This window comes from Sparus aurata, chromosome 15 (assembly GCF_900880675.1).
Source record: "Sparus aurata chromosome 15, fSpaAur1.1, whole genome shotgun sequence".
In the NCBI taxonomy this organism is placed as follows: domain Eukaryota; kingdom Metazoa; phylum Chordata; class Actinopteri; order Spariformes; family Sparidae; genus Sparus; species Sparus aurata.
The window spans coordinates 13,615,448-13,631,903 of NC_044201.1; the positions used below are offsets into that span (position 1 = coordinate 13,615,448).

Sequence of the window (16,456 nt, forward strand, 5' to 3'; positions counted from 1 at the left end):
CATTAGAGGCCACGTTTTTAAAAAAAAATATTTATTTTTTTTTGAAAATGTGGCTTTTATGTGAAGTTTAGCAGCCAAGAGGGAAATATGGTGGCTGACAGCATCTTGCTTGGTGTGGTTAATGGGTGGTAGTCACTCTCTGTGTGTGAAAAGATGAATGTAACACAGAAGTCAAAGGTGAGCTAGACTGACCTCCATCCTAGGCCTCCCTCATGTTCACATGCCCCAGTCCTGTGAAACAAAAAACCCTGCGACTGCTCACCATACACAAACTTTACTGAGCTCTGTGAGCACATTTGATATGTTTCTTCTTGAATCATAAAGCAAATTTTACTTCTCTGACCAAAACTGACATACTGTACTCTTGGCTGTAATTAAAAAAAGGAACATAAGGGACTTTACACATAATGATTAGTTTGAATGTTATTTGAGTTTTTCTTTGCCTCAGAGGAGTTGTCTAAAGTCTGGATAACAACGTTAAGCTTTAGCTCGAGACCTCAATCCTTTTTACTAGAAAGGCTGTGTTACAAACTGTAGCAGTGGAAAGATATAGGCAGAGATGATTTCATTAAAAACGCTGCTGAATTTGAATGAATGAATTTGAAATGCAGGATCCAGTATTTTTGCTGCTTCGCCCATATTTTGGACAATAAGTGAGAATGTTTCAGCCTCTGCTGCATTAATTTCATTTAGCATTCTGTCAATGCTGAAATACCAACTGGGCAAAGCGGGCCCCAGATTGCTTCTTGGACTGGTCACTGCTCTGAACTTATACAGTGAACCTGTGGCCCCCAGGTGCAACAAAGATGCAGGTTCACTCTATGGCATTTACATTTCAGTTGATATTAATAAATAAGTGTTATGTTCCTACTGCAAACAATTCTGGTTTATTTTTGCTTTCTGTGCGTTCCTTTCTAAAGATATCTAGTGAGACAGTGGGAACCAGGGATATTGTGATATTGTTTTCTCTCATATCATAGTTTTCATATAACATTTCATAGTCTTAAATTATTTTTCTTTAATGTTCTTAACGTATAAGATGGAAACAAGGAATGAGGATAGGGCGCTGAAGAGGGGCCTGTTTTAGCATCCAATTCTTCCAACCTTATATAATAATATTGTATGGAACATTAAATGACTAGTTCACAAACATTCCTGTAATTAAAATATAATGAACCTTAATGAAATGAGAGCAGATCCATGTCGAAGCTCTGAGCTGCTCTCCTGGGATCAGCGGTGCGGTGGGAAGCCCCATCATCACAGGGTTAAAGGTACAGCAGCGTGCGTCAGCTGATGCGTAGCGTCACGTACGGAGTGCGGCAGGAGGGCTGGTCCTCGCGCTCGGCTCCTGGCCGCTGCCCCTGACGACAGCCTCGTTCTCATCGCTGATCATGTGCCTCGCGCTCTGCCTGTCTCCGACTCGGCAGCAGGAAGTTAGCTGTTTTCTCCCCCCCTGCTCTTCCTTTCGCCCGCTTCTTGACAGCCCCGTTGTCAGCCCAGTTTCCCTCTCTTTTCGCCGCCGCTCTCACCTCTCCTCTGCCGGGGTGTGAGTGCTGAGAGAGACCGGCGGTGAGGCAACTCCGCTCTCCTCCGCTCCACTCTCCTCCTCCGGGCAGGGAGAGCCGGCCATGGCGGCCCCTGTGACGGAGAAGGAGCCATCGCCGATGGACAAGTTTTTGCCTCTGCCTACCTTGAGCCCAGCCGTGCCGCCGTACGTCACTTTGGGCCTGACTGTAGCCTACACCGTCTTCTACTCCCTCCTCTTCATCTTCATCTACGTGCAGCTCTGGCTGGTCCTGCGGTACCGACACAAGCGCTTCAGCTACCAGACGGTGTTCCTGTCGTTGTGCCTGCTGTGGTCGGCCCTGCGCACCGTGCTCTTCTCCTTCTACTTCAAAAACTTTGTCACAGCCAACAACCTGGGACCCTTTCCCTTCTGGCTGCTCTACTGCCTACCTGTCTGCCTCCAGTTCTTCACTCTCAGTCTCATGAACCTTTACTTTGTACAGGTGAGTTAGCAGGTTTGGATGCTGTCTGTATTGTCACAGGGCTTCATATAGTCTGTCTGCACCTGCTGTGAGGACGGTATCTGGATTTTGTTGTGTCCCCTGCACTCACAAATGTGTTAACTTACTATTAATTCACTTGGATGTTTGAACTTCAGTGTGAAGAATGATGATGAGCAGAGTTTGACACTGGAGTTTTCACATATTTCTCTGTTGACCCTAAAATCTCAGCTGCATGACATCACCAGCTGGGATACCAGTCGTGGTCCAAAATGACACTTATGCAAGATGTTTTTCATAGATTCAGGATGTTCAGTAGTGCCAAAAAAGTAGATGTAATTTTAAGACTTTTTACTAATCTTATTAGGCACAAATAATTACCACAAGTAGAATATTTTTTTACAGGCTATGTCCTAAAAACCTGTCTGGATGAGATCTTTAACTCTGACTTCTTGTGAAGATGAGAGGATAAAACCTCTTGACAATGTGCAGCCATAGGACACAATGTAAAATGGCTTCTAATAATAACATAAAACAGTATGGTAGCAGGGCGATAGGGCCTTAAAATAATATCACAATATTTGTAGGCTATATCACATTACATAATGTATATTTGATACTTTGAAATAACTTAGTTAATGTCAGGATTGGGCAACAAAATTAAATATCAGAATATCTTTGACCAAATATCTTCATATTGATATTATGACAATGCGGTAGAGATGATAGTTGATACTTTCACAGAATATTAACACAATAAGATCTTTGATGTATATATCAGTAATGTGGTTATAATGACTAAGTAAAGACAAGTATTAGAACAAGTAGTTACAGTATAACTGTGCAGCCTTTCAAACCAGAAAAAGACAACACTTATGTCATATCACAATAGAACAATATCCAAAATCTAAGATGATATATAATCTCATATCAATGATATTACCCAGATCATTAAGAGATAATATACTAATGATTATTTGCCATTGTTTATGAATCTTCTATTTATTTCCTCAATAAATTGAGGCTGAAATAGGCAGAGCGCAATATCAAAATATTATTAAAGCTGTAATTTTTTTCTGATAAAAGTGAAATGTGTGACAAAACAGCATTATAATGAAGTTCTGTCCTACTGGCCTACAAAACCTCTCCTGCAGATGTAAGAAAACATGTTTGCTTGGAACAGTAGCTGACCAATGTTACATCCTCATGATCCAAATAGATTCTTCAGTGAAAAATATTAATTGTCACACAAAATGATAATTCCAACTAATTGTGAGACAGAACATAGTATCATGTCATAATTATCGCAGTTTCATCTGGGCTGTCCAGTAAATGTAACCTGTTGCTTTCAGTGTGATTTACAGTACCTTCATTCAGAACAGTTACAAAGCGCACTGCAGTGAATCATTTCTCCATCTGTGTACTTTATCCAAATACCAAATAATAACTTCTCTTGCCTCCATCTAAAGTTTATTTTTAGCGTAATCCTCTTGTGCTGCTTTGAGTCACACGGCGTTGCATATGACCCTGTGCTGTGTGACCATTGTCTATCTGAAGTTCAGAACTATAAGCTGCGGGGTTCCTGTTTCTAAAGAACGTCTTGTTGTTTTTGAGAGCCGGAATGCAGAAGTGAAAATGACAAAATAGCGTGATTCATTTGCATGATGACGTTGTGATGCATGATTTATTTATTCCTTTTCACAGGTTGTTTTCAAGGCAAAGTCCAAATATTCACCAGAGCTTTTAAGATACAGGTAAGATCAATTTCAGATTTCACTTTCAGTTTAATTATATTATTTGGCAAAAACCTGTGTTGGCTTAAAAAAAGCATAAATTCTGTGTAACTTTTGTGGTTAATATCTCTGATTTCCTGACCCCCCAGGCTGCCGCTGTACCTGCTCTTCCTCTTCATCAGCCTGGTGTTTTTAGTTGTGAATTTAGTGTGCGCCCTGCTGGTGAGGATGTCCTCTGCAGAAAAACACACTGTCGTGCTTGTGAGAGTCGCAATCAACGACACGCTTTTTGTCCTGTGTGCCGTCTCGCTCGCTGTGTGTCTCTACAAGATCGCTAAGATGTCGCTGGCCAACATTTACCTGGAGTCCAAGGTGAGAATCACTCCTCTGTACTGTGTGGCACCAAGAGCAGAAATCAAATATGAATATATTGGACTATAAGTGGCTTGTGTTTTGTTTCATAGTTATTTGTGTGACATCAAACAGTTTTGTGTGCTGAATATAGCGCCCTCGTGTCAAGATGTACTTCTCCACGTAATTCATCCTTTGTACGTAGGGATAGTCTCCTAGCAACAGTGTCGTTCTTATGTAGGACTGGTTGTACTGTGGTGCATTCACAAGCTGGACGTACAGCACGGTTGTATAATATGTTCTTTCACACTGATCAAAAAAATATCAGGTACAACTGAGGTGCTGTTTGTGTGAACTAGTGAAGTAAATGTAATCAAGTACTCTATATAAGTACAATGTTGAGGTACTTGTACTTTACTCAAGTATTTTCTGCTACTTGACTCAGCTACATTTCTTTGATAACTTACTTTGATAAGTTACTAGTTACTTTGTAGATTACAATCTGCAACAGAGCCAAAATAGTGCATTATTAAATGTATTTATTTCATTGGCACCAGGATAATAAAAAACCCACTGATTCAGAATATCATAAAAACACAGACTATGGGATCAGATAATCAGTTGACCCATTGTATACAGTAAAAACATACGTGTGAATAATGTATAATTTACTGATATTTACTCACAAAGTAATATTTTAAAATGATATATCATTCAAAATGTATAGTTTTATTTACCATGTAGTGTTTCCTTGTAGTATTGGATTTGATTTTACAATTGTTTTAATTAAATTAGGTCTAATTTCCTCCTAAAGGTTAGATGTATGTTTGATGTGCAATTTCTTGTCCCAACTCCTCAAACTGTACAGGGGACATCAGTGTGCCAGGTGACGGTCATAGGAGCCATCGTCATCCTCCTGTACTCGTCCAGGGCCTGCTACAATCTGGTCGTCTTGGGTCTCTCGAACAAGAGTATTAACTCTTTTGACTACGACTGGTACAACGTTTCTGACCAGGTGAGCCACCAGAGGTCGTAATGCCTTAAAGGACTAGTTGGACATTTTGGGAAATTATTTCTTCCAGAGTGTGAGATTGATTCCACACTCGTTTCTGTTCAGTAAAAGTATGAATTTAGAGCCGGAAGCCTACGCTTGACTAAGTCTAGATTCTTGGCACAGCTAGCCTGGCATAGTGACATGTTGTGCTTTAACGGGAAATCAAGTGCTGTTTTAGCTGTATTTGCACAGTGACTTCCTGAAATGTTCCTGAGGCAATCAGGTGAGACTTTGTATGATAACGTTAGCTAAACGACTGCTGACTGTAACTTTGTATTTATTGAAGTATCAAGCATGTGATCAACTCTTGGTAAGAGAGTAATGAAAACCTCTATAAACCTCCTAAAATTGTTACCATATTTATAATCTGTAAAAAGCTTTTTTGAAAAATGTTTTCCTTTAGGTGGATGTTTCCTTTTTGATGACTGAAATTAGGAAATGTTGTTTCCGCTATCTGGTTTAAACAATAGGGTGCTGGAATGTGGAATGAAATCATTTTTTTGTTTATTTTTCAGGCAGATTTACAGTCGACTCTGGGCGACGCTGGCTACATCGTCTTCGGAGTGATCTTATTCGTGTGGGAGCTGCTCCCCACTTCCCTCGTAGTTTTCTTCTTCAGAGTCCGGAAGCCCAACCAAGACAGGGTGAGCTAGCGATTACCCTCAACCAGTGGTTTCCAGCCTGTGGGTCAGGAATCCTCCCAGGCGCACAAGAGAAATGTGAAGGGTCCCAAAGATGATTTAAATGAAGGCAGATGAAAACATACTTGGGTTCAGCGTCACAAAATCTCAGTTTTTTTTTCCTTGTGAAATAATGGACAGTTGTTTTGTGTTTTTTTCAGCCTAGAGGACAGTTGTAAGACATAGTTAATGATAAAACATGGCTGTTTTCATCATATAAAAACGTTTTTAATCAAACTGATTGGCTTTAAACTAATCAAATCACTTCATAATTTATCAATAGATTTTTTTTATTTCAATTCATTTTATCCCCTCCATTTTCATAATTTCACTTTTGTTAGTTAGACCACTCATACTTTAAAGGGTAATGAGGCAAACAGGTAGATCATTTTACAGTCTGTGGCTTTTATAATGTGTGAAACTACCATTTTTCTTCAATGTGATATCTTACGATAATCGTCTTGTTTGCTCGTCATGCAGAGTGGCTCGGGGCTTCCTGGTCACGTCTTCTCCTCCAGGTCTTATTTCTTCGACAACCCACGGCGTTATGACAGCGATGACGACCTGGCGTGGAGCGTCATGCCTCAGAACATCCAGGCCAGGTTAGCAGACCAAGATCTAATCACCAAAACACTGTACGCAAAGTAGAAATGTGGCAAAAGGTAGACTGCGAATAGCATAATTATGGATGTTTGTTAATTTGTTTCTCAGTCTGGCTGCTGACAGCTACGAGTGGGGGAGCCAAAGCAGCGGCATCGGTGCCTACATCGGAGGAGACGACAGCTACCACCTCCCTCCGCCTCCAGAGGAGCTCAGCCATTACTGAGAGGAGCTCACAGCTAACACTTTTTATTTGTATATTTTTGCACAGTCTCTGTGTCTCCGAGGCACATGGGGCAGAAGGTCGCCCTCTTACTCGACACATTCAGATTTCTATTAGAGAAAAACTAACAGAACTTTCCTCTCTGCCAGTATATGAAGGTCCACTAATGGGACATTAATTTTGCACACTCCTTGTACAAAGTATGATCTAATTTTGACTGCTCTTAAACCTTTTCACTGTATAGTTTATTTTGAATACTGCTTAATATATTTCCTGACTTTGTAATATGTACTGTATTACTATTTTATGTACTGTCTATGCTCTTTTTCATACAGATGTTGTTTATATAGAGGAGATATTCATTTAATTCTTATTAAAAAAATTTAAATACTGTGAAACATGTGGGTTGTTTTCTATATGTACACACACACCAGTTCTTAAATACTTACATGAAATAAAGTGAAAGTAGGTCACAGCTATTTGACAGCTTTTAAATGTTTTTTAAGACTCACTCCCGGGAGGGGGGAGTGGGGGTTTAGTACAAGATATGAGTATGGTAGTTTATGTGTATGTGTATGTGTATGTGTATATATATATATATATATATATATATATATATATATATATATATATATATATATATATATATATATATATATATACCATGTGTTAACAATTGCATTCTTTTATAAACCACTGACGAAGCAATTGTAAAGGTTTATAAACGTCTTGCTTAAGAAATGGTTTTATACACTTTATAAAGCATTTCTTTGTCTTTTTAACTGTGAAATAACTAATCAAGTTTCATTAACTATAAATTAAAATTTTATTAATGGTTATTATAAAGTTTTACAAAGCCAGATTCCACTGAGTTTCTCCTGCATGAATCCCATCATGTCAGACAGCAAGCACAGCATCATACTGACACGAGATATTACCTGAATGCACATATATGCATATAAGCACAAATAATTGTGGTATGCGACAGACATATTTTTGAATCCTGATTCAGGTCACCAATAGGTTAACATAATCACTCTTTAAATGTATGTAAATAATAACAACACAGGTTCTGGGGCCCGGAGGCATTTTGGCTTGATGGAGTACAGACGAATGTCTCTGAACACAACCAGTTGAACTTCAAGCAGCTGTAGAAGCTGGGCGCTCCATCCCAGTAAAGATCTTAGAGCAGCTGAAATTAAAGGAACATTTATTAAATTTCAACTGAGCAGCAGAACAGAAAGATCAGGCGCGATGTGTTTTGCATTTTTCAATATTTTCTTGGTTGAGCTATTTTCAAAGACTGTCAAACTCAATTTCCTTGTACAATGACAAGATCTATCCATCCATCTATCAAGCTCTGAGTACGTTATGTACCATTGACATGTACAGATACTGAAACTTAGATAATACAGTCATAACATAGTTCGAGTTATAATTTTTTTTTTCTAAGATAAAAGTGGCACATTTTAGTGTGTCTTTTTATTGTGACAAGCCAAAGAATCATGCCGTTTAATGAGATAATTGAAATGCTGTAATGCTTAATCATGTTACCTTATTTTCAGTCACTGACATATGCTGTAGCTTACAGTGGAATAAAGACAATACTAATCAAAATCAAATAGCTGCAATACACCCAGGGCCTGCAGAGGGCAGCATGAAACTGCATATAAGGCAAACATGACAGACGTAAAAGGCAGCACAGATTACATTCATGTATTTTTCTCCTTAAATTAAAGTACTCAAATAATTTATGTATTTAGTGAAAGCAGGAAGAGACAAGCGGCACAGTCAGCATCTACTGCGCTGCAAATGAAAACTAAGACCAAAGAATTTCTGTCAGAAAAAGGGTGTTTTTTTTTTTTTTAATTCAGATCATTCCTCATATTATTGCCAACAAGCACATTTCGCCATACAGTAGCTTACAGCTGATTCCATGTGAAAAGCATAACACATTAAGCATATGCAGAACACTGTACCTTTAAAGAATTAACTGCAAAAAAACAAATATGCAAAAGATGTAGATTCTCTGAGCTTAATTCCTGTTTGAAGTGATTTTATGAAAACGTCTGCCGTAACGTAAGAGCGTTCTCCACCGAGGAGGTGAAAGGAAAAAATAATAAAATCCACACAATCCCTTTCAGTACAATGTCATGACATTCAAGGTCCGCTGGGTTGCCCCAGTATGCTGAAAATGAACAGAAATCACTGTGTATTTGTTTTGTCTCCATAAACATGGATCTTCCACCCACTCACGCAAAAGTCTGCTGTTTTCGCCATGTAAAACACACACACACGCTCTCTATAGGCCACTTTCTTAGGACAGAGCACTTAATGGCTGTTAGTAGGGGGGTGCAGGTTCCCCACTAGCTGGGATCTGATGGTTTGCCGAGTTCAACCTTTACTCCTTTTTCTCCAGCACCTGCACAACAAGGAAACAAACACACAAGAGATGATGAGAAAAAAAAACTCGAATCAACAGAAACAGGATTGCGTAGTTCACATCCAATCTCACCCGTTAAGTACTTTTCTTTAGCTCTGGCTCGCTCATCTGCGTCGAAATACCACACCGTGATGGCATACCTGCAGAGATAATCACAATAATGGGTTGCCGCAAAACAGGTGGATCATCTGAGCACATGGGGTGAACGGACTTGGATGCTGACCTGGTGGCGAAGGCGGGTTGAACCTCGTGAGGGTTCCGTCTGTCTGACCAGAACAGCAACAGACGGTCAAATTTGGGCTCTATGTCGGCAAACTGGGCCTTTCCTTCTGGGAAGATTCGGAGAAGGCCACCGTGTTCCTGGAAGAGCAGAACGACAAGAAACAACACTGTTATTTATACAAATCTGGACAAAGCAATAGCAGGAAGGTAAAGAGTAGGAGTAAAGGCTAAGTGAAGCCTTTGCAGTGATCATGTTGTGTCATGTTCATCCACATTAGAAGGAAAACACTCAGAGTGGTAATGTCTCCTTAAAACTGCATTAATACTTCATATAAAAAGATCCACTTCAATAGATCTCAGGCTTTTTAAATGATCAACATAGGACGACAATCTTAAGGAAAAGGGTTGTCCGACTCCAAGGGACCAGGAGGAAAGCTCAGGATCGGAAGCGGCAGCGGGGGGCGGCTTTCCTGTGGAGGGATAGGAAGAATAACTCACAGGAAAACTGCTCCGGCTGGATAAAGGACCTGGAGAGTGAAAAAGCAGATTGCTGCAAGCGTGCCGCTTAAACTCTCACACAGCTGATATGATAGGCCCCTCTCTTCACACGCAAAGCAGCGGAGAAAAAAAGTTCACACCCTTTGTTGGAAGACTAATGCTATTCCCATTTATACTACTTTGAATGAGGGGGAATGCCAGTGGTGTGACTAAACTAAATAAAGCACAATAGGGTCAAAGAAGACAGGAGGAATGGTTTTTCTGCAACACGTGACTGCTGATTGTTTTACACCGATTGGTGGTAACGTTCAGTGTGCAAGGCCTGTAAAGGGTGTGTGGATATGAGTGAACACAGGATGACCTTCGCGTGCAGGACATGACCTTCTGGCCTACAACGAGCTGACAAACTTTAAAACTCGGGATGGGTACACCCAGTCAAACTGTGCTGTGACCCAAAATGGACACTAACCTCTGACATTTCTGAAAAGTTTTAAAATCTCAGAGAGAGAAAAATGCACAATGGTTATACAATTCAACAAAGTAAAAATTCCTTTGAACAGATTCACTCTGTTGAAAAGTAGTGAAGTCCAAGCAGTTGTTTAGGCTGGACAGGGCTTGGACATCACAGCTAGGGTTGTTCTGATACAGACACATGCCTCTGATACTGCCTAAAATGCTGGATCAGGTACCAGCGAGTATTTGAGTCTATACGCCCAGTAACAGCGTTGTGCTACTTCCCAGCAGTGCCCTGTACACCTGTATACAACTAAGACTGTTTTTATGGCACAAGTAGCCAACATCCATAAAAAGCATGTGACTGAGATCTCACACACACACACACACACACACACACCTTTTAAAAAAAGCTTTAAACCTTCCATCTACCTTTTCCATCATAGTTTGTTGTTTATGACTAGTAAACCATTCCTGCATTAGACTCCAATGGCCTACCTTCACATGAGGGATTCAGGGGAAACCAGTCATATCGTTTATCATCCTGTTGATATCAGCCTCACTGTTTACTGTTCACTCTCTTACAGCCATATCAGAGGTCGATCAAGTTTGCTAATGCAAGCCAAACATTTCCTACTGCTGCTGGTTAAAAGAGTTCAACTAGCAAAACACAGGATGATGACAATGTGAGGAAACGTAATGCACTTGTGACAAAAATGCTTCTACAAACAAAGCAAGGTCATTTAGGGCATTTTCTGTCAGTTGATCAGGTTTAATATTGCATGGAGTAATGATACAAGAAGGAGCTGATGGATGAAGAGCTGCAGGCAGCAGACTGCACTTCCAGCTCCTCAGCAAGGTAACAAACCTCAAAATCAGATTCTACTCTTAATCATTATTGAGTGACTTCTTAATTAACAATGCAAGATTGTTTGGGGCACTGTGGCCTTAGAGTTATTTTTGCACATCCAACAAAGTAGCTGCTAAAGGAGTCCTAAACAACCAAAGGGGTAGCGAATATCCGGAAGTGGTAGGACCCGCGGAGGCTGAGAATATCAACCCTTCGCTAGCTCCAGTGAACGCCCATTCATTTGGGATTTATTTGAAATCCCATAGTTTAACATAACATGTATTCTGTGCTGACATGTAGCTTCTGTATTTTCTACGCAAACAATACAAGGCAAAAGAGGCTTAACTACCTTGTACGTAGCGTTTGGGTCTCATAAGAAGATTTTTTCGCATATCCGGTTGTAAGGAAGCTAACACTGACATAATTATGCCCGCCTATTTCAATGCCACAGTATGGAAATAACCGTACTGTGCGGACAAGACAACGTTTAAGGTATGTTAAGCAAACTTACCTGAACAAAATGCTTCTGTGAGGTTGCTGATCGTTTATGTCGGAATGCAGAGCCGTCTGCATTTTACGTCATTTTTAATGATGAGCAGAGCAGTGTTTAAATGTTTAAATATAGAAATATTTAGGCTAAAGAGCATGAGATTATGTGTCCTGAGATTGGCTGTTCAAAGCCTGCAAGGAGTTCGTGCTGTATTAAAACAGCACTTTCTGTTACCACGGTAACCATGAGTGTCACTAAATCAACCAGGATGGAGATTGTTAGATCGACCGATATGATTATTAGTAATCATGGAGGCTGAAAAACAGTAATTTGCAGTAAAAATGAAAGTCTTTGTGTCAATATTAAGAACAACCAGTGACTAAATCTACAGTACCATACTGTACTGTTATGCATTTAAATTTTATGCTACTTTATACTTTCACTTAACTACATTTGGTAACTTCAATTACTAGTTGCTTCCCAGTTTCAGATTCTTTAGTACAGACATGCTATTACTCTTGAAGTGTAACCAATTAGACAGTGTTGTGTGCGGGACACTGAGTGAGATGACCAAGTGGTGAATACAGGCGGAGAAACGATTCTACATCAGAACGACAGTAGTGATCTTTAAAAATATTTTTTTAACAGCAATGAAAGAAAAAAAACAAAACATGTACGAAAAAACGCTAAACATCTGCACTGATCACCTGCCTTACTAGAAGGTTCTAGTTGTAAATTCTGCTGTGCGTTTTGATGCTAAGCTGTTTTTGAAAAAATAACCTAAAACACAAGCCCTTAAAGGGATTTGTGATTTTGGTTCACATATATAAATCTTATACAGACATACATCCACTATAATGCATATTCATATTCATGTGAGTGGGTGTGAACTTGAAAAATAGCAGACTGTGGAAGGTCTACAAACTGCCACTGGCCACAGGCAGAGCTGTGGATGGTTAAAAATCATGAAAAGAGTAAACTGAGATCATTAATGATAATTTTTCTCATGGGTGGTGTAAACAGTGGATGAACAAAAACGTTTTAGATGTCGGTCCAAGTCAAACAAACAAAAAAGAAATCTAGCCAAACCTGACACCCACATGCCCGCTGAGAGCACTTTCCAGGAACGAAAGTCACGTGGCGTACACAGATAGCAGTGTGAATGCTTATCGATCACAGCAAAGTTTCTCATAGTGGTGGAGTTCTTTTAGAAGCTTTAGTGATACACGGCTGGTGAATTTAGATGGACCATGAGTTGAAGGCCATCACTGCAATGTTCTGACGTTGTTGGTGTAAAAAATATTACGGTCATCAATATGATTCAAGTCATGTGGTGATGTTGAGCCTAGATATCTATGGCAGAAATGACAAAAACAATGTCTACTGATAGCTGAATACTGTAATCATGATGATCACAGTGGTGCCAATGTCTTCACAGTTATGCCAGCTATGACAGACTGGTGATCTGTCCATGCCTCCCTACCGATGCATGCTGGGAAACGTTCCTACCCCCCGCAACCTGGAGCAACGCAAGCAATTTAGAAAATGGATGGATGGGTACAATACATCTTGGTGCAGCAAAAATGTTTACTGTAAAACTTTTGCATCTTAACATACAATGTTTCTCTAAATAGCACCAGACCCAGAGTCATTGTGTCTTATCAAAATCCATATCTACAAATCTAAAATTATTTTCTTTTGTTGCAGTTTAAACCTAAAGGCATACTTTGCAAGAAGAATCTGCCGCTGTAACAGAAAGCAAAGTATTTTCAGTAGCCGATTCATTTCCTTCCACTTTGATTGTTGCATGCCTGTAATTTTGTCCTCCCACCAGCGGGCTTGTTTCTGCTATTTCTGTGTCATGGGTGCATGGGGAACATCCAAAAGTTATGATTGGTCATGCATTCGTGAAGAACATGATGTACGACTTTCAGGAGATTTGAAAAAATGACAAATAATTGAGTATCTCAGACTTCTATGATTATAAAGTGTTGATACTTGATAGTATACATACACAATGAACCATACACCTGCAGTGTAATTTTAGCAGCCAACATGACACCTACTAATGCATACAGTACATTCATTTGCATAATTGAGGGCATTCCAAAAGATGCACGTGTTACAAGGACAAAACGATTCAGTGCAAGCAACGCAACAAAACACAACAGGCAAGGATGTTGACAGCAGGGGAGATTTTAAGCATTTTGGACTGAACTGATTTTCTACTGTCTTCACAGTCCTTTACCACTTTATACCGTTATTTTAGGTTTATGTTGTTTTGTATCTGGACATGTTGCATAGCTTCTTTGTTTTCATGGAAATCTATGTGACGGGATTAGGAATTTATATGCATACAAACAATATGATTGTGTATTTTGTTAACTTCGATAGATGAAGTTCCTGTGATGACAGTCGTACAAAGAATACAAAACTGATGATTTAGCTCTAATCAACCATACCTCAGTCTCGAGGCACAGTGGGTATGTGTATGCTAAGCCCCACCAATCTCCTCAAGAGCTAAATTAGCTAATGTGTTCATGTGAATCAGTTTTTCCGATACATAGACATTAGGTATATCTAGGGATCCATTATATACTTTATCTGCCCAAAGAACGACAAAATCTGCTATCGATTATCTAGCAGACACTCTGCCCTCGCTCTCTCTCTCCCGTCTCCACTCAATCACACAGAGAGAGACGCTCTATGGTATGACATCCCTCCTGTAAACACACAGATTGTGATGCGACCCTCCTATTTTGTTGGCCTACTTTTGCAATTGTTTTGTTGTAACTTGTAAGCACATCTGTTTATTGCGATATTTTTCTGTGCACGTTGGTTTTGTCTCACCTCATATGGCTCACCTGCTCTCATGACAACGGGATTGTGGTGAAAAATCCTAAAAGGAAGTTGTGTTTTATGGAGGACTTTATAAAAGTTACTGCTGACAGAGAAAACGGATCTTGAACAGAACTTGCTTGTAGAGAAGTAAACAGAAAGGAGAGAGAAACAAAGGTGAGGCGAGCCAGTGTGCTGCATTAAGGAGGACGATTAAAGCAACACTACGTAACGCAAAGTGGATAAGAAGACAGTTGATTTGGGAGTCCCATTCTCAGGTCGTCAAATACAGACGACTTGCGCTGTACTTAGAGGTACCACATCATTCTCTCATTGAGCCCCAGTATCCAGGCAACTGCATTCTATAAAAAAACTTCTCATCACAAGCCTAATAAACAGCCAATCAGAGACCAGGCAGGAATCATTCATGTGTCCAACGGGGTTCCATAACATGGCTCATTTGAATAATTAAAGCCTGTGCATCAACATGACAATAGAAATATGGCTGATTAATGAAAGGACACCGTGACCCACCTGATGCACACAAGTAACAACAGGAAAACCTTTAGTAGACAAATAAACAACCAGACACTGTGGTTCTGTTGAGTTAGAGCCACGGCATAAATAGGGATATATAATATAGTGCAAAACACTGCTGTAAAAGTGGGTCACAGGTTTTTTCAAAAGCGTAGCCTTAAAATTTGGGCTGTGATGTTTGAGTGAAATTATACTTTGACATTAAAGACGGGATGTCAGAGAGTAAGGAAAGGGCAAATGTATTCAAACAGAATAATTAGTTGGTAATAAAATAGAAAAAAAACAAAGAAAAAAATTCCACATCACGTAGGCGTAACAATAAAAAATATTAATGAAAGGATACTGCATAAATAAATAACTGTCAAAGTATAAAACAGTCATGCTAAAAATCTCATTCAGCTCTAATATCAAAGAACGATGGAAAAAAGTGCAATGAAATCACGCAATCACAATTAGGGATGTAACGGTTGCCGGTGTCACGGTAAACCATGGTAAAATTCCCGACGGTGAAGGTTACCATTTAAGAAGACATGGCGGAGGGAGGACATGATAGTAGTGGCCCTCACTGCATTTTTCCGCCTTCAAAGAGAACCAAATCTGCAGTCTGGGCGTATTTTGGTTATTATAAGAATGCTCAGGACAGCTGGTCAAGGATGGCAGCTATGGAGCCAGAACGGTGACTTTAAAATTTGGCATCCAAAAAAAAACTTGGCATTGAAAACAAAACCAGTACTGAAAAAAGAAACATTGTCATTGAAACATTGTCATTGAAAACAGTTGTATTGGCATTGAAACAAGTATCTGCACTGAAAAAAGAAAGTAATTCAAATAATTCAAATCCGAAAATCTTATCATTTTATTTTATTGGGATTTTTTTGTGGTTTCTTTTTTCAGTACTGGTTTTGTTTTCAATGCAAAATTTTTTTTTTTGGATGCCAAATTTTAAAGTCACCATTCTGGCTCCGTAGAAGCCCTATCTGCAGGAGCTTCGAGAACAAACTTGTTGCGAGGGGCGGCAACACATCCAATTTACTTACATTCACTTTACGACCATCACCCGAAACTGTTCAGCGAATGCAAGGTAAGCTAACCTTAAGCTCGGTTGCATGATGTATGTGTATGTCGAGTTTTCTCTGTCTAATTTGCTGTTGTCACTAATGTAAACTGACCAGATAGTGGTATAACGGAACGAAGTTGATCCGTGATTTGGCATGTTATCTGAACCGCTTATTAACTGTAGATTTCACTTTTTAAAGTCGACCTAATAATTCCCCAAATATTGATGCAGAGCTGCAGTGAGTAGGATTTGACACAAACACGTACTGGGTGGACTGAGTTAGTGAACACAAACTGACTGAGATGACTGACTTTCATCTCAGCTCCGTTCACCGGAGCAGCGTCTACCTGTGGCTCAGCAGCCATCTGACCAATCAGACTGACCGAGTCCAGAAGTCCTGCTCCAGACGAGCAGGCAGACA

General features: G+C 39.7%; 2 protein-coding genes across 2 annotated transcripts in view; one reads left to right on the plus strand and one right to left on the minus strand.

Moving 5' to 3' along the window:
* Window positions 1-1,324: 1,324 nt before the first annotated feature.
* On the plus strand, window positions 1,325-7,045 carry gpr137ba (G protein-coupled receptor 137Ba). Its single transcript, XM_030442038.1, has 7 exons — window positions 1,325-2,009; window positions 3,711-3,760; window positions 3,889-4,111; window positions 4,959-5,105; window positions 5,660-5,788; window positions 6,305-6,426; window positions 6,536-7,045. The coding sequence occupies exons 1-7, from the start codon at window positions 1,629-1,631 to the stop codon at window positions 6,648-6,650; spliced, it is 1,167 nt and encodes a 388-aa protein (XP_030297898.1). The 5' UTR covers window positions 1,325-1,628; the 3' UTR covers window positions 6,651-7,045.
* Window positions 7,046-8,480: 1,435 nt separating this feature from the next.
* Window positions 8,481-16,456, minus strand: part of egln1a (egl-9 family hypoxia-inducible factor 1a) — a 28,488-nt gene continuing 20,512 nt past the window's right edge. The window contains exons 3-5 of the mRNA XM_030442455.1: window positions 9,314-9,450; window positions 9,163-9,230; window positions 8,481-9,069 (exon numbers count right to left, since the gene is read on the minus strand). Of these exons, the coding sequence (XP_030298315.1) occupies window positions 9,014-9,069; window positions 9,163-9,230; window positions 9,314-9,450 (261 nt within the window). The 3' untranslated portion in view covers window positions 8,481-9,013. The remainder of the gene's footprint in view (window positions 9,070-9,162; window positions 9,231-9,313; window positions 9,451-16,456) is intronic.